Source organism: Lygodium microphyllum, chromosome 5 (assembly GCF_053477565.2).
Source record: "Lygodium microphyllum isolate KBCC chromosome 5, Lygodium_microphyllum_v1.1.10, whole genome shotgun sequence".
In the NCBI taxonomy this organism is placed as follows: Eukaryota; Viridiplantae; Streptophyta; class Polypodiopsida; order Schizaeales; family Lygodiaceae; genus Lygodium; species Lygodium microphyllum.
Window position 1 is genome coordinate 6560834 of NC_141139.1, and position 19403 is coordinate 6580236.

At 36.9% G+C, this 19403-nt stretch overlaps 1 protein-coding gene across 1 annotated transcript; it reads left to right on the top strand.

The window, feature by feature from the left end:
* The first annotated feature begins 1766 nt into the window (after positions 1-1766).
* On the top strand, positions 1767-3214 carry LOC148035482 (large ribosomal subunit protein P1z-like). Its single transcript, XM_087677443.1, has 4 exons — positions 1767-1965; positions 2573-2696; positions 2785-2879; positions 2974-3214. Exons 1-4 carry the CDS (start codon positions 1897-1899, stop codon positions 3025-3027), a joined length of 342 nt encoding a protein of 113 aa, XP_087533569.1. The 5' UTR covers positions 1767-1896; the 3' UTR covers positions 3028-3214.
* Positions 3215-19403: the final 16189 nt, after the last annotated feature.

A 19403-nucleotide genomic window follows, 5' to 3' on the forward strand; every position in this document is an offset into this window, starting at 1 on the left:
GTTGCACTTGGGTTGCAACTAGCTTCAACCTCACTGTTGTGGAAGCGTAATGGCTGGAGACTATTATGTGCGATAGGTGAGAGGATTGGCCAACTTGTACTTCGAATAATCCTTCCAAGTTGTTGTGTTGTTTGATTGGGCCAAATAGTAAATCACATTGGGAATTAAATAAATCTAAGGATTTCATAGTGGAGTCTTTAGCTATTGCCATGAAGTTGCATGTCGAGTGGAGGAAGGATAACCTTGGAAAAGAAGACTCAAAAGTGCGTGGAGAGTCACTCAATCCTTCAAACTTAATGTCTTTTGATGGAGGCTCATGCTGAAATCCTTACCCTTTGATCTTGGATAAGTTAAAGGTTCCTATTAGCCCCCTTAGCCCCCTATATAAGAGGGTTGAGGAGATAGAAAGGCATCTTGTCTAGTACTACATGCATATAGCTAGAATTTGGAAGAAGGTGAAGCTATGGCTTAATGGAGCTAATTTAAGATTTGATTTTGGCTTTGTGGTGGCCTTCTTTGCTGATGTTGACATGTTTGATGAGGCCTCATGGCTCACAGGTCCTTGTGGTCACTCTTAGGTTCATTTAGTATAGGAGGAAAGACATTGTTTTTTATAGGAACTCCAGTAAATTCCATTTGGAATGTATCAACTTGCTACAAGTAGATTTGATAGTTGTACTAAACTTTGAAGGTAGTAAACTCTACATCTGTATGCTATTTTGTAAGAAGCTACTAGCTACATGATAGCACTCAATTGCACCCATGCACGCGCTATAACAATCTTTTACGTAATACAACTTGCATTATTAAAAAAAAAAAAGCCTTGTAAAATGAGCCACAAACTATAACACTAAATAGAGGATGGAAAAGCATGCAACAAAAATGCATATTTAGTAAAGTCCACAAATCATACATGCAAGAGACCCCTAAGAAGTTTGGTGGGAAAAGTCATGTAGGCCCTCCAAATAAGGACCTAGTGTAGTAATAACTACATATGCATGTAGCTAGGTTAGCAATGTGCCAATCCCCTCTAGGGTTTGTCCCTAACTAACTAATCACAATTGGCCACCATCCAACATAGAGACAAATACCTACTAAGTAAATGTGTTGCTCATAAATGCCTTCTCCTCATATAGGGGGGCTTACAAAATAAAGTTAGCAATTACCTATGTAGCTACATGAGGGGTGGAGCATTGATCTAGAATTTATGGCATAAGAAATTGGAAAATTGCAGTTGTGAGGATGAGTTCATTGAGTTGCACTCACAGGTCTTTTACATCCAACAATGTGGGCAAGGGTACACTCGTAAACAATTTCACATAGAATTAAGTATTTCAAATCATATGACTTAATGAGTTATACTTCCTAGGTACCCTAGTTGCACTCAAGGAAATATCAGAAATCTCAAAGGGTGGTGCCATGTACTAGCTCAAACTAGACTTTGTGGGAGTCTCGTAAGTAAAGTGAAGATGGTGGGACACGTCCTTTTTCCTCCTTACTTGGTAAATCTCTATTATCTCTATTACACATGGCTCGCTCTCGCACCTCCCACCTTCTCGATGCAGGTGCCACGCCACATGGTGCCCGAGCCCACACGACCCTTTGACAAATGCCATTGTCTGTCCACGTGCAAACTCACCTAGTCTCGAGTGGAGAAACACACACACACACACACACACACACACACACACAATCCCAAGAATGAAAGCAATGGCCAAAGCCACCCTTAAGACTGAGGCTAGGTGTTCCTGTGAGAATAGACTTGAAAATAGTTAGGGTGGGGCAGGAATTTCTCTTTCGCTCCCTTTGTTGTGAATTAGGGCTTCTGCAGTCTCGACACCTTCTTTCTCTCATTCTTGCCATCGTCGGCGCAGGCTCCCGGAGCTCTCCATCGCCATGTCGATCAGCGAGCTCGCTTGCACCTACGCCGCTCTCATCCTCCACGATGACGGCATCCCCATCACGGTATGTGGTCTCTGTTTCTTTGATCGTTGCGTGTTTAATTGTCGATGCTTTTCTCGTCTCCTGCTCTCTCTCTCTCTCTCTCTCTCCCCCCCCCCCGCCCGGGCGGTTGCCTCCTATTATGGTAGGATAGTCGGACGTTTCTAACACTGGAACTTGATAATGGCCGTCATTGTGAAACGCCGTGAACGAGTGCAACTTCACAGGCATCAGGAGCTTTGCTGACCTTGTAAGCTTTTTTGAGGAGTGGTGCGTAACGCTGCGGACAGATTTCATTAGCTTGTGGGTTATTTGACGATGTGCAGAGAGAGAGAGAGAGAGAGAGAGAGAGAGAGAGAGAGAGAGAGAGAGAGAGAGAGAGAGAGAGAGAGAGAGAGAGAGAGAGAGAGAGAGAGAGAGAGAGAGAGAGAGAGAGAGAGAGAGAGAGAGAGAGTGTGTGTGTGTGTGTGTGTGTGTGTGTGTGTGTGTGTGTTTGGAGCTATAACACCTTTCACGCGTTTACAGCTTTTGTTGTACGTTAATATAGAAGTGCATGTTGTATTGCTATTAATGAGTAACCTTCGTACAGAAGGTCGATAACAGATTTTTGATTTGTACTGCTATTCTACAGGCCGATAAGATTGCGGCGCTAGTCAAAGCTGCCAATGTGCAAGTAGAATCATATTGGCCTGCTTTGTTCGCGAAGCTTCTTGAGAAGAGGAGCGTCGAAGACCTTATCACCAACGTTGGATCTGGTCAGTATTTAAACCAGTTTCTTCTTCTGATATTTTGATTTGCTAGTGCGCCTTAGCTTGTTTTACTCTGTTCAACTTTGGTTTTTAGGTGGCGGTGGTGGTCCAGTGGCTGTTGGTGGAGGCGCTGCCCCAGGTGGTGGTGCAAGTGCAGCTGCTGCACCTCCTCCGGTCGAAGAGAAAAAGGTACATCCTCGGCTCATGTGGCCACATGATTCCAATATGGAAGTCTTCTAAACTCTTAAACTTTTCTCTGAATTCTTGCCACTGTTTGTTCCAGGAGGAGCCTAAAGAAGAGAGTGATGAAGATATGGGATTCAGCTTGTTTGATTAGATTCAAGTCCGAGACTTCTTGAGTATGAACAATTGTATGGATTGAGTGGCAGGCAAGGCATTTTAAAGGAAGGCCTGCCCACCACAGGGAGTAGTTAATATCAAATATTTGAGATTGTGTAGTGAGTTGGTGCTATTCACATCTTGCCTGCTATTTCAGAACATCCTAGTTGCATTTTTTTGTTTAAGTTTGTTGTGATGCTTTTTTTGGAACATCTTATCACTATTAGGTAAAAATAGGGTTGTGATGATCAACTTAAAAGCTGAGGTGTTAAGCAACTAGCTCTGGGGATTAACTGTGCTATAAAGTGTCATTTTGTTTTGCTGGGATCCGACATCAGGAGAATGTCTATAAGCGCAGTGTTACTTTTGGTCCTAAGTGTTTAGCAGAGCATAGATCATAATTGCTTTCAAGCGAATATTTTGAACGGTACCTTTAGCATGTTGTGGATATTGTAATTGTAGGTTACTGATTAATGGCTGCAAGGTTATTTCCAGCTGCCTATTTTGTATTTTCCTGTTAAATTACATGTGTAGGCAATTAAAGTAGATCGACAAATTGGAACAATCAAAGGATCTTTGTTGTGTGTAATTAGAAAACTGAAATTGAGGAGAAAATGGAAGCAAACCCTTCATGCCAGGTACTATTTCTGGGTGAAAGCAAATTTTGAAAATACTTTTGATAGTTGCTGTGGCAGCTAGTGCTACACTAACACATTTATGGTTATCTTGGAAGCTGCCAGGTACCATTTCTGGGGGAAAGTAATTTTAGAAAACATATCTGATAGTTGCTGTAGCAGCTAGTGCTACACTAATGCATTCATGGTTATCTTGAAGCTAACACTAGGATTGGAGATGTATTGTGTTGGTAGCCTTTGAAGACTAAGGGTTAGGTAATGTTTAACTTGAGTAAGGCTTATATGGTTGTACAGGATGCACTGCTGAAAGGCTTTGAATTTCATGGTTCTGAAAGCAATAGATACAATTGTGTAATAAATGGCTCTGTAGGAGGCTATCATGATTTGTGTTTTGGGTATATTAGGAAGTAAAGCCCTCTCAATTTTGTAGGAGTCTATTATGATGTGTGTTCTGGGTATTTTAGGAAGTCAATTGATGGCAATCTGTTTTGGTCCTCTGAGTAAGAACTGGGCTAAATCCTGAGGTTTCCAAATTGGCCAACCCATGGAGGATGTTAGATATTGTTTGCATATGCAAGAATATCGCTTGTAATGACTTAACCAGGCAAAGGGAAAAGTATTGCTGACCCCACAGGGAAAGGAGCTCTAACATTGAGTGGCTTCTGTATTAAGTACTACCTTAATATCATGCTCTGTTTACATAGTCCTACCTAAATGTATTCATGGCTGTTTTGAGTTGACTTATTTTTGCAAAGTAAGACATGTCAGTTAACAGAATAATCTGTTAAGGGCAAGTAAGAGCTCTAACATTGAGTTGCTTCTGTATTAAGTACTACCTTAATATCATGCTCTGTTTACATAGTACTACCTAAATGTATTCATGGCTGTTTTCAGTTGACTTATTTTTGCAAAGTAAGACATGTCCGTTAACAGAATAATCTGTTAAGGGCAAGTAAGAAAAAGAAATCTAATTTTGAGCAAGGATTTAATTTCAATAAAGAAATTTATTTTCCCATGAACGTAGGCAAGCTGTAATTCACTGTAATAGTGGCTGTGCGTTGAGGTAATGTAGATTTGCACCTTGGCCTCTACAGTTAAATGTTCCCCATTTGTGGTTGTCAGCATGGAGCCTATATCTTGATGAAAGGGTGACCTGGAACCTCATGGGGATAGCTAGTAGCTTAAAAACCTGCCTTTAGGAATGATTTGGAAGCTTACTTAGATCTAATTTAGGGGCTTCATCGAGTACAGTTGAATTATCTCTTGGTAAATTGGGAAGAGGAAGAAGAATGTGCCTCTTACCCCATCCAAAGTCATGTCACCCTAATTCGCAAAAACTGCATTGTATAAACATAGGGATCATATAAACATAGGGATTGTATAAACTACATTGTATTCTCTCTTGGTAGATTGGGTAGAGGAAGAAGATTGTGCCTCTTACTCCATCCAAAGTCTTGACACACCCTGATTTGCATCCAAAGTCTTGACATCTTGATTTGCAGACCACATTGTATGAACATAGTGTTAGTGCCATTCCATAAATCTTTACTTGTTTGAATAAACATTAAGTCCTTGTTTAGTTTTAAAGTTTCTTCAAGGGCTCAACACTTAATCCATATTTTTTTGTAATTTATCCCAAAGATTTCCCCATATCTTGATATCTTTATTATTAAGCTTTGTAGCCTTCATGAATTCATCTATCTATAGGTGGGAGGGATGGCTTAAGCCATGTACAGTTTGAGGCTACCCAATGAAGTCCCCTTTCATTGTAGTTAAGGGATATTTAGCCTTTAAACTTTTTCCATGCTTCGCAAACTTGTTCAAGGACATGGGAGAATCCAATAGGTTTAAACTTAGCAGGGGAGAGGATCACAAAACCTACTTAGTAGGGAAAAGGATTATAGTGTATGGGGAGATTTTTGAACCTTGCACAACCCTAAGCCCTTGATTTCTTGAGATTGTGAACAAACAATGCTTCCCATAAGCCATTACCATCTTTGTTTCATGGTGATTTAGAATCCCATGGGGATAGTTGGTAGCGGCAGCCTAAAAACCTTTACTTTAGTGATGATTTGGCAACCAACTAAGATCGAATACTAAGATCTTTGTTGTTTGATAGTTGGATTCCTCTAATCTTTCCCTTTCAAACTTGGTCTTATATTTACCACACACCCCACACACCCCCCCCCCCCCCCCCCCCCCCCCCCCGCCCCCCCAAAAGTCCATCAGTAGAAGTTATGGCAGATATAAGGGGTGCTGTTGGGAAACCTTGTCTAATGGAGCGTCTTAAGTATGTCTAACGGGCAATCATGTCTAATGGAGCTTTTTTGTTGGAGTTTTCTATCTATCCAAGTCACCAATGGCATGCTACGAGATACTAGATTGTATATGCTATTAGAGGATCATGCCAAGGCTAGTTTGATGCCCATGGCTTGAAAATCATCATAGAGGTTAGGATTTTTCTTTCTTAGATGCTTGCTACATTTATAAGAAGGATTTTGGCAATTTCACAAAAGAATGCTCAAAGAGGATTATAATAGAATATATGGAGAATGAGATGATGGTCGAGGAAATTGAAAACAACATTGGTCATTCTTTTTGTAGTAAGCATCTCAAGCATGCAAATATATATATAAAGTGGGTGTTAATTTAACATAAAAATTTGCAAAAATGAACTTTGGGCGTAAGAGGATGTTGAACCTGAAGGTGTTGGTAATAGTTGATTCATTAATGGAACAAGAAAAGATTTTCAAGTAAATATTAGGAAGGAGTGAGTAATTGACAAATATATATGTTGTGTTGAAGGTCGATGAAGATGAATGCAAGTATTTTGCAAATAATGAAGTGGATGTTAGCTCAACATCAAGTTTTGGCAGGAATGTGGATGTTGGTTCAACATCAAGTTCCAACAATAATGAAGTTAGCAAGGCTAAGAAAACGTTGAACCTACAAGTCTTGACAAGACTTGATGCATTAATGGAACAATAAAAGATTGTAAGTAAAATATTAGCAAGGAATGAGTAATTAATAAATATATATGATGTTGTGCTAAGGACTAGGAAGATGAATGCAAGTATTTTGCATATAATGAAGTGGATGTAAGTGCAACATCGAGTTCTAGCAATAATGTGGATGTCAGTTCAACATCAAGTAAAATCACATCAAGTTTTCACAATAACTAAGTTATTATGGAGGGTAAGAGAATGTTGAACCTATAGATGGTGGTAAGAGTTGACACATTAATGGAAGAAGAAAGGATTTGTACATAAAATATTACAAAGGATTGAGAAATTGATAGACATATGTTGTTCTAAAGGGAAAGGAAGATAAATGCAAGTACTACCGATGTTAAGAGGATGTTGAACTTGTAGGTGTTGGCAAGAGTTGGTGCATTAATGAAACACGAAAAGATTTGCAAGTAAAATATTAGCAAGGAATGAGTAATTGATAATTATATATATGTTGTGCTAAAGGGTGAGAAAGACGAGTGCAAGTATTTCACTAATATGTTGAATTGGGTGAAACAAAGCACAAAATTACCATCACTACTTGGAAAAGTCAAATGTTGTGTCTTGAAATGGGTTAAGATCAAGGATGAAGAAATTGCATGTGAATGTTTTAGAGCTTTGTTAAAGCAATGGTAGGTATGGGAATATTGTTGCAGTCATGATTGTGTTTAATAATGAGATAGATCTATTTTGAGCATATGGTGTGTGTGTGTATATATAAATATATATATATATATATATATATATATATATATATATATATATATATATATATATGTAGAGAGAGAGAGAGGGAGGGAGGGAGGGAGGGAGGGAGGGAGATGGATGGATGGATGGATGGAATATATAGATAGATAGATAGGAAAGAATAGATAGATAGGAAAGAATAGATAGATAGATAGAATGATAGAATAGATAGATAGATAGATAGAATGATAGAATAGATAGATAGATAGATAGAATTATAGAATAGATAGATAGATAGATAGAATTATAGAATAGATAGATAGAATTATAGAATAGATGGATAGATAGATAGAAAGAATAGATAGATAGAATAGATAGATAGATAGATAGATAGAAGAATAGATAGATGGATAGATAGGAAAGAATAGATAGATAGATAGATAGATAGGAGAGAGAGAGAGAGAGAGAGAGAGAGAGAGAGAGAGAGAGAATAGATAGATAGGAAAGAATAGATAGATAGAATGATAGTATAGATAGATAGATAGATGGATAGATAGATAAAATGATAGAATAGATAGATAGATAGGAAAGAATAGATAGATAGATAGAAAGATAGATAGAATAGATAGATATATAGACAGATAGAAAGAATAGATAGATAGATAGAATAGAGAGAGAGAGAGAGAGAGAGAGAGAGAGAGAGAGAGAGAGAGAGAGAGAGAGAGAGAGAGAGAGAGAGAGAGAGAGAGAGAGAGAATAGATAGATATATAGACAGATAGAAAGAATAGATAGATAGATAGATAGATAGATAGAATAGAGAGAGAGAGAGAGAGAGAGAGAGAGAGAGAGAGAGAAGAATGCAAGCACCTAAACATCTGGTAATTGGAACATGACCAGATGAGTGTAATGAATTGCATTTTAACTCATACATGGTGAATGGTGAGAATGCATGATGTAATTCTAGCCCTTAAGAATCGACTAGCTAGTGTTAGCTACCACAAATTGGTAGTAGCTTGTCATATAAACAACATAAAAAAGTATGGGGTGATTTAGAAAGTGCTCATTTAGATACGATTTATGATTCTAGAATGGTGGGGGGATTGGTCGAATTTCAAAGTACACACATTTGAATGAAGTTGTCAACCAATTGTAGCATGATAACGTATAGCTTTATAGTTACCTTTACCTAGGACATCCAAGGGGCCATTGCCATGTTACTCATGATCTTTCTCTTGGCATTGGGAATGTTATTTATGATCTTTCTCTTGGCATTGGTGATGTTTTCTTCTAGAAATTTGAAACTTGTAGTCAAAATTGGGGGAAGCATAAAATTGCGAGTGCTAAGAGCCAATTGAAATAGGGCCTATTGCCTAAAGTTAAAGAAGATTTAGGATGCCATTATGAATGCGATTCTAGGTATTGATGATATTTAGGCACAAGATTGGGGATTCATTGATTGAAAAGCCTATGGTGCATATGAGGAAGTGTGATCTAGCAGATCCAACTTAATGCTATGGAAGATTAATGTTAATAAGTTTCCTACCAAAGATAAAATATGTTAGTACAAAAGTTTATCCCCCCTAACTTTTGATGTGGAAAGTTAGAGAAGAAGATATTAAAGATGTATTTGATAAATGACTTTCCCAATGGCCCTCTAGATATGTAGAGCGTTTTCAACAAATATACAACCTTTAAAGTGGTTGGTAGACCTAATAATAATTTTGGAAAATTTTTATAAGTTTATCTTATGATAAAATACAAGGTTGATATTTATTAGGATGTAAATGATTTATTTTGAATCTAACATTTTTTGGATATTCACATTTAAATAACATGGAAAATCACAATCAATTTTGGGGATGTGAGTGACATACACATTTTATAATCGCAATGAAATTTTTTATTTTTAAAAACAAATTAACTAAGCTATTTTCTAAATACATAATTGAATCAAATTATTTTAGTAATAAGGATGCTTAGAGAAATAAATAAATTTTAAAACAAATTAACTAAGCTCTTTTCTAAATATAGAATTGACTCAACTTATTTCAACAATAAGGATGCTTAGAAAAATAAGAAAATTGCAAAAAGGTGATTCTAGAGATGGTATGATTTCTAATAATATATTTTAGACAAACTTTATTGATATCATATCTTTGTAGCATATGTGATGGTAGTGATGTGTGAATACACTTAAAACTGCCATAGTTTTTTCCTTAAGAGGTCTTTCCTGGGGCTTATTCACACTTGAAATTTCTTCTTTTGGTTTTGTATACTTATCTATTATGTAAGTTCTATTATCTTTAGTAGTAGAGATTTGAGCTTCTCTTGCTTCTCCATTGTTGCTTTGCTTCTTTGCTGAGCATTAGGAGAAATATGGACTCTCTTTTTTGCCCCTTAAGGGGTTTGTCTCACCTCTCTCTCTCTCTCTCTCTCTCTCTCTCTCTCTCTCTCTCTCTCTAAAAAGAGATTCCAAAATAATGTTATAATAATATATCTTCTACAATAAAGCAAATCTTGTATTTGTATTTTTAATAGAATTCACATATTATATTATCCCCAAACTATAGGATAAGGTCACTTTTTCTCAAAATCCTCAACTAAAAAAATACAATTCTATTTTCTCCAAAAATAGAGCCAATCATTGACATATGACTCTTTAATACCCTCATGGCTTTTCAACATTAAAATATATTAGAATCATTCTCATTCTTGCTTCTTAAAAGAGCGAAAGTTTAAAAATGGTATAAGTTGACGTACACATCATATTTTAAGATTATTTTTTAGAATAGAATATAAGATTAGAGCCTAATTTTGAATATTAATCCAAGTTAAAATTGTCATACATTTTTCTTTACAAAATGCAGGAAAAGGATGATGCAATAAGATATAGTATACAACAAGAAAGAAACACATGGAAAAAAAAGTGGATCTTTGGGTTGATGGGTGCATTTATCCACTTGATCCACTAACTCAAAGGCCACCACAATTTATTGGGCTTACATCATTTGTAAAGTTTGTTTGTGAAGGCAATGAAGGATTGTATGGATACACATGTAGACTTGTGACACAAGAATTAGTAGGGGTTCATCAAGCCTTAACAAATATGCATACAAGATTATAAGGGTATGTGTAGTCTTTGATGGAAAAAGATAGATTGTTGGCTGAGAAGGGTAGGGAGAATTACAGCCTTCAACAAGCAATGCCTATCATTGAAGATGCTATGCATGCTACACAAGTACAGAATATTGAGTTACAATTTAAAATTATGGAGTTGGAGAAGGAGAATAGAAAAGTAAGGAGAAAGCTCATAAAAACTTTGGAGATTGGTCCCACTTTAAAAACTAAAGAAGCATGTCAAGGTATGCTATTAGTTAAACCAATTCGCCAAATAACCAAAGGAAGTGGACAATATCATAGATTGAAATATGCTCAATTTACTATAATGAGGAATATGTTTCTTCATGCAAAGAACGTCACTATTGCTAAAGTCCTTAGTAAGGATATGGTAAAAAATGCATTGAAAAATTGTAAATTTAGGGATATTGTGGATGGTGTTGCAAGTGAACGTCTTAGCCCAACTTGTTTATTGCTACAAATGCTTGAGGATTATGTGACAAGATGGGAATGATTTCTGAGTCATATAGTATGCTCTATCAACAATTTGATACAAGTTTTAAGGAAGTCTTCAAAACTAAGCAAGTAGTGCCTCTACCAAAATCATTTTACGTGAAGAAGGCACGAAAATAACTAAATGAGAAAGTTTTAGAATTGACTGGTGAGCCTACATATTTGGAACACACACACATACTGAAGTATGGTTCTAAAGAAGTTACCTTTGTATATTGAATGCATCCAATAACTTTGTATTGGATATATGTAGGGTGTAGGTACCTGGCTATGGTCAAGTTCTATAATATGTCTTTGGAAGAATGTAGATGCAAGCTTGATTTTATTCTCTAAGTTGAAGAGAGTGAGATTATCAAGGGGCAAAAACTTGAATGTGTGAGTATAACACTTATGAATCGAGCGTTGGATCCCGAAATCAATGAAAACCATCCTTTATACTTCAATGTGCAATCGGAGAATAAACTATGGTGGCTTGCAGCATTTGAAGTACCAAAGGAGGACCATGAAGTACTTAAAGTTTTTTAAAACCTCACTAATATACCTAGTGTTATTCAACATCAAAATAATGGAGCAACTTTACATGTTAAAGGATTTAGGAACTATCAAGTTCAATGGCATCTTGTAGGTGATTTAAAAACAATAAAGTGTATGTTTGGTTTATCGAATGCAACAATGCAAAATTTCCATGCATATACTGTATGCAAACTAGGAAGAAAGGAAAAGATGAAAATAAAGAATGGCTTGCCAAGCCAAGACAACAAGGTGCTTCAACACATGATCAATCCAAACAATTACACATTGCATTGTTTGGTTAGAATAATTGAGAAACTAGTATATGAATATGTATGTTTCACGTACAAGATGCAGCTTGTCAGAAGTTGATGCTACATCCTGGAAGGTAGAATAAATCATCTCTGAAGTTGGATTGCACGAGGGCCAAGTATAAATAAAAAAGGATGCCTGGAAAATAGTGGAAATATCCCTTGTAAACTATGCATTGGCGGATCCAAGACTAGGAAGTTTGCATCTCCACCTCAAGATGAGGAAGGTAATATACTTGTGAAACAACCAGAGAAGTATGAAGCATGGAAAAAGTTGCACCTTGCTATTTCAGATTGGAGCAATGGGAGACGAATGAGGATTGCAAAGGCAAAAGTGTGGATACATCGAGATAGATTAGTAGCTCTCTTACAAAAGTTGAGGTTTAGGGATGGTGATGCCAATACATTTAAAGAGACAATTGCTAAGTTTCACAACTCTACGGTGGAGGCATGACCTTTAAACATCATAACACACTATATGGTCAGTATTGTCACCATTACAAAAGTATATCATCATTGCGAATTAGTTTGTGTTTCTAATTTCTCTTTCTTATGCAGCATATACTTCAGGCATATGGTCTATACTTTGCAGATTAAGGGATTTTAGCAGTATGCTCAACTCAAGGCGTGGAATGATCTCATTGGCAAGCTTGTTGTGCTTTTCAAAGGCGATTGATGATGGAGGTGGCATTAATGATTCCAATGCTATGAGGCAATTATTCCAATGGTGGTATAGGAGATTAGAGATACGAGACGAGGAAAAAAAAAGAATTTCAAAACCTCGTAAGAAAAATCTATAAGTAGGGCAATATATGAAGTAAGGAAGGCAAGATATAAAAACAACACAACTAGACAATGCCATGCAGAATGGTTGGCAACCCAAGAGAGAGATGGCAAGAAATAGAGACCTAGATAAAGAGTACAATTTTGATGCATTTATAGTCCAAGAAAGAGTATATATACCAAGGATATGACTCATTAATACTCCTATCTTCAACATGAGATGTCTTTAACACTCTTATCTTAAGCTTTAGATAGTTTGTCTATTTGAATTTGGCTAAAATAGTATTTTGTACAATTTTTTTAAAATTTCAAAGGTTCAAACTATGTTTTTCAAAATTTTGATATCGATTGCTCTATCTTTTGGGTCTATTAATCTTAGACCTTACTTATTGGGAGAAGGGACAATGTAACGATTCCTATCTTAGAGAGTGGACTTCAATGTTATCTCTAGTTGAGTCCTTATTTGACTTTAGATACAAGATATTGTTGGAACTTTCAAAAAATTAAATTTAAATTATAAAAATTCAATTTTGAAATCCTAAGACAAAGATTTGAAAATTCCAAACCTTGGAACATTCACTAGCATGGAGAGAGAGGGGCATGAGGGAGGGGGGGGGGTTTGGAGACAAAGAGAGGGAGGGATGGGGTGGAGAGAGAAAGAGACAGAAGTTCATTCATACTATAATAAGTTTGAAAGTTCATTCATACTAAAGCGATTTTAAAGTTCATTTATACTATAATAAGTTTAAAAGTTTCATATTTAAGTCAAGTCTCTCCTTTCATTTTTTCCCATTACTCTTCACTCTACCCTCCACTTTTCTATCCTATGACATCACAACTATGATACGTTCTAAGCTTTCTGTCAAGAAGGTGCATGCAAGAGCAAGAGGTCAACACTCATTCAAATCTAGTGAGCATACTGTGAGTGATAATGGCCCCCTGGTGGTGGCTGACAACGATGACCCTATTACATCTAATAATGGTGGTGCTACTGTGGCCAACAATGGTGGCCCTAGTGTGGTTAATAATGATGGCGCATCTATCGAGAATAATGGTCCACCATTGTCCAAAAATGGTGACCCATGTGCTCTAGTTGCTCCATCTCCCATTACTGCTCAGAATGGTAATACACATCTCTCAACACATAAGAAGTGAAGAGGGAGACCAGGCACAACTGCTCTACGTGTGAGATAAGGAAATTCTAGAAGATTGCCAACTTAATTATTCCTATAGCACCAATCTCTAGGTTGGTGCGAGAAATACTACAAGATTTGCAATCAGGACACCATCACAAGTTATTTTCAAGAAACCATGCAAGGAATGTGAGGTGATGGTCAAGCCAAAACTTGCTTGCTCTCCAAGAGGCAGTTGAAAGCTACTTGATTGATCTCATGAGTGATGGTCAACTTCTAGCCATTCATGCCCGATATATAATTATTAAGCCCATAGATTTGGTTCTCGCTTGTAGGATTTGCAACAACAAGGATACATCCAATCTTAATATCAACAATATGCTTTGAGGAGCTACCTTATAAATGGATCTACATTTAGCTTAGGTCTAGTTGTAGATTTTATGGAGCTTAGTTTTTGGTTATCCTTCCAATAGACCTTCAAGTATTTGATAGCAATGGCCTTCAAAACGGAGCCAATTTTTGCCTAGCTCGAGTTGTACTTGGTGTGATGTACTATCTATCATGTATTTTGTAGTTTTGTAATGCTATATTCGATATGTGATATTCTATTTTTCTCATGATTTGCATTTTGTGAAATTTTAAGTTTCCAAATTTGCAAGTAGTTTCATTGAGGATAAATTTAATGTGCAATCATGCACACGTCGGTGAACAGTTGTACTTGGGCCGATGCACTATATCTTTACTGTATTTTATAGTTTAATAATACTATATCTGATATATGATATTCCATTTTGCCTATGATTTGTATTTTGTAAAATTTTAAGTTTCCAATGTCGCAAATAGTTTGGTCGAGAATACATTTAATATGCAATTACACACACTCTGTAAATTTTTTCTGTTCTCTATGAAGTATAATCCAGTTAATACATTTTTCAAAAAAGATTCAAGCATCAATTTTATAAATCAAAATCAGGTCAAACTTCACCCATATGGCTGACATCATAAGAACTCATGAAAACTAAAAAATTGGCCCCCATTAGAAGCCTCTGGGATACCTAGTCGGAGGCTCACGTGTAAGGCCTTGAATTTGGAAAATTCAAGGCCCCATATGCTCCACACGCCCCACACTCGAGCTTCCGGCTAGGTGTCCTAGAGGCTTCCGATGGTGCCTTTTTTGGGGTGGTCGATGTGTCCTAGAAGAGTCCATAGGTAAAATATCAAGTCAATCTGATCATTGGCCATATTTGTCCAAAATTTGGATACATTAATTCAACTTTATAGATTTTTAAAAAGTTTAGTTATACGTTGAAAGTTTCACCTCATTTTACACATTTGACTTCTATGTTTCAAGTTCTCACTCTTAGAATACATGGTACGCACCAAGCAAGCGGCTCGAAGATTCCCCCCAAGAACTCCCGCATAGAGGGAACCTCCCCCTACTCCACCACCACTACACCACCATCGCAAGCGTCGATGGAAGCCATGTATAGTGGCCATATGAGAGATCTACCATTATCAGAAGACCATGCACCTCTTGATACCAAAGGCTACATTCCAAAAGGTGGTGCGGGAGACAATGCAAAACATATTGATTAGAAACAACATAAGGCACTTCCGTGATAGTTCAAGTGTGGATCGACATGATCAGTGGATTGCCCAGGCCCTCCTTGCACTAGAGGAAGATGTTGAAGCTCGCCTCATTGAATTGTTTGGAGAATTGGTCTATGCAGCAGTGCATGCAAGGAGTGTCATTGTCATTGATAGGGATCTATGGATAGTGAGGTTCTTTCAATGACGATGGAGGGAGAGTCTTGGTGGAGAGCAGCGATAATAGGATCTAGCTTCTAGAGCGATTTTGTAAAACCCTGCTTGTATTGGATCCTCTATAAATTGTTATGAATATGAACACAAAATTTTTGGCGCATCTTATTTTTATTTAGTTACTTGTTATTTCTTTTATTTATTTATTAAATTTATCCTTATGTGCCTTTGGATGAATAAATATTGCACACAAATTCAATAAAGTAATGTGTATGAAATTTAAATAACGAATCATGTTCGGTATAAATTTGACAAATAAGCATTATATTTATATAAAAACAATAATAAATGATACATATCACAAACTATATTGCACACAAATCCAACAACATCGATTTTCATTATTACAAGAGAAGATTACAAACTGCGTTACATTGCAAAAGAGACATCATTAGGTAGTAAGTACATTTAATATGTCCTAGGCTTCTTGGAGCTAGGCTTTCCAAATGGTCAGAGCTGCTCTTTATCATAGGCAACAATACATTTTCCCCCAGAAGTTCCTGACTAATGATAGTGGGGTCTTCAACTTTGGAAACCATGCCATGGGCCACCATGGAGAAAAGTGGGCCAGACCTAGTACTTGTGAACAAGTAGAGTAACTTTAAACATCCAAGTAATACTACTTTCTCCAAGCTAGAGTTGGTTAGGATAGTCTTGAAGGGGTCGGCCTTCATCAATGTCCTCAGCTTCAGGAAGTTCTCAACGAAAGCAGGAGAACATGTCTTATGAAATACTACTATGTTGTTGACAAGTTGGCCAATGTACTCTTTCAATGTTGAGTCTTGCACCCTTCCTTGGCCACCGGATCACCCACCTTGCCTAGATGAAAACTCATATATATATATATATATATATATATATATATATATATATATATATATTGTCATGCATCACACAAGTTCAGTATCAGACTCACTATGCATGGAAAGTTAAAGATATATACTTCAATTTTACGTGCAATTTCACCCATAGGGCCTCGAGGGGATGTGGATCCACAACATGAAATTTGATCAGGATTGAGCCCTTGCATGAATCCTAGACACGAACCTTCGACCATCGCTCTTGCACGGGTTTGATCTAAGTCAAATTTCATGTTGTGGATCCATATACCCTAGAGGCCCTATGGGTGAAGTTGTGCTGAAAACTGAATAATTACCTTCTCCGTGTCATCTATCTACCACCACTGTAATGGAGCATCTAGGCTTTGCTCCTGCAATTGGGTCCCCCTCATCTCTCTCCTAGGAAGGTACCGTGCAATCAGGGTCAAGGACCAAAAAGGCTTTCTTGCAAGATCTCGAAGTCTTGGTCGTCAGAGATGTCGTACTTCAATTTACTTTTGGATGCTCAAAATGGCAAAGATATCATTGACACTCATGCCATCATATCGAGCTACCTCATCCACATGTGGTGGGGCATCCTGTACATCAAAATCTATAAAATCATTTGGCGCATCAAGCACCATGATACAATATAGTTCTTCTTCTCTTATCTCCAAAATCTCCAACACATCTTGCATGAATAGGAATTCAAACCCCTCAATGGTGATAGCATGGAGAGAAGCAAGGGATGGCTCATTGCTCACCATCTCAGTAGGGCAGGGAGGTGGGTGTACAATAGCTAAGCTTTGTGCTGCCTCTTTGCTTGGATCAAGAGCAATTTTCTTAGCCTTCCTCTCGAAATACTGTAGCTATGGTTGGCTTAGTGGGTACGTCGATATCTTCTCATTGTCCTCTTGCACATCAGTGCAAAAAACATAGATGACAAAGGTTGCATCATGCTCAATGAGATCCATCATGGTGTGGTCCTAGGATGAGGTGGGTACACCTCTAGCATGGAGTTGTTGCCCCACATGCACTAGATCTCGGTTTATTACATTTGCATGGATCCACCCAGCATGTAGACTATACAAAAAATCTATAAGAATCCACCTAACAACAGATTTCAAAATGGAGCAAGTGAGAGGGTTCACCTCATCACAAAGTGATGCCACTATGCTAAAGCTAGGATCTACCGTGGAAAGTGAGCTCTCGAGATTCAAGGTCATATAAAACATTGGGTAAAAATTTGGTCTTCTATAGGCACGTAGCATGTGGAGCTAATCCATGTGGTGCGAAGGTGGGAGTAGTAGCCATGACATAGAGAGAGAGAACGAAGAAAAGCATAGGTATAGAGAAGTAGAGAATGAAAGTAAAAATGATTTTGGAGATTTAACTTTTATGTATCAAGAGGTTTAAATAAAACCCTAACCATAGATACTTTATTTCAATAATTTAAAGCCACAATCAAAATTACTCACATAGATAAACACTTCATTACACTTTATTATATCTTCAAATATGTTTGGATCACTGAGTATGTTCAAGTCTAACTAGAGAAAATATTGAACATTTTTAAGAAAAAAATCTAAAAGACCTTTAAACACAACAACTAGAAATCTAAATACTTCCAACACTTATGTTCATTCCTTTCAACAACGGAGTAAGTGCTCAAAAAATGAGTAGAAGAGATGAGTTGCAATATATCATTATGCAAATACAATATTCCAAAGGCTATAGAACTCTAGCCTACAAATTAACCGTGATTTTAACTAGCGCGATTGACTAATTACAACATATATACTCACATGCTTGGATCATAGTAAACAAAAATTATCAAAATTAAAAGTACACAGAAGTTTAAAAAAAGTTTGTATTCACTCTTTATAAAATTTTTTACAAGGATTCCACTGTCTTAAGGATATGTGGAGAAGCACATTGCTTACATCCCAGGGATTGATTATCGAGTCCTAATCTTTTTATTATCTAACTTGAAATAGAAGTTGCATAGGGGCTCATTGGACATTAATTGGATTTCTTGTCTCAAAAAAGAAATGGGCCAATGAATCTCTACACTGACTACAAAAAGATTATGATGACTATTCCACAAGATAATCACATCTATGAGAGCTGTATGTGTCTCATCTTGGTATCTTGATCCAAGTTGATCCACTTCCCTCACAAAAGTTGCCATCTTCTATATCGAAAGTGAATGGCAACACATGTTGTTCTTTCATATTGGATCATTTGTCTACTATTAGTAGTTTTCATGGCCTCAAGCTCGCAAATGGATAGCAAACATATGCTTATGATTCTTGGTGCCTAAGAATGATCAACATGATACTACTATCCTCATGTAAGCATAAGAGACTTTTGATATGGGCACCACATCCTAGCAAAGGCTTGAAGGCCAATCTTTATAAATCTAGATTGCTTGTAAGGACATAACAAAATGGCTTTATGTGCCTTGGCTTGGTGAAATTCCTCAAGTCACATTATTCAATAGTATTCTTTGTTGGGTTAGAATCTCATGCTTTAGCAAATCCCTCAATTATCATATGTTCTCCAAGTGGCCTCTCATTAGGAGAAATTATGGTAATGCTCTCTAGCAAAAAAGGAATCGTTGGTATAACTTCCCTATTCCATGTCCAAATCCTAACAACTTGTATATCAATGGAAAGCTTTTAAAGACTAGGTTCTAAAAATGCAATCTTCAACAAGTTTGGAGTTTATTTAGGAGAAATTATGGTAATGCTCTCTAGCAAAAAAGGAATCGTTGGTATAACTTCCTTGTTCCATGTCCAAATCCTAACAACTTGTACATCAATGGAAAGCTTTTAAAGACTAGGTTCCAAAAATGCAATCTTCAACAAGTTTGGAGTTTATTTGCGAAAAATTCATTGTGCCCCCATCTTTTGAGGGAAAGTTTTGGTAAAACTCTCTTACAAGGCCATTTTTTGACCTCAAATTTCCCGTAATGTCATGTGTTTCTCAAAATTTTCAAATCCATTATAATGGCATATACTTCTTCCACTAATAT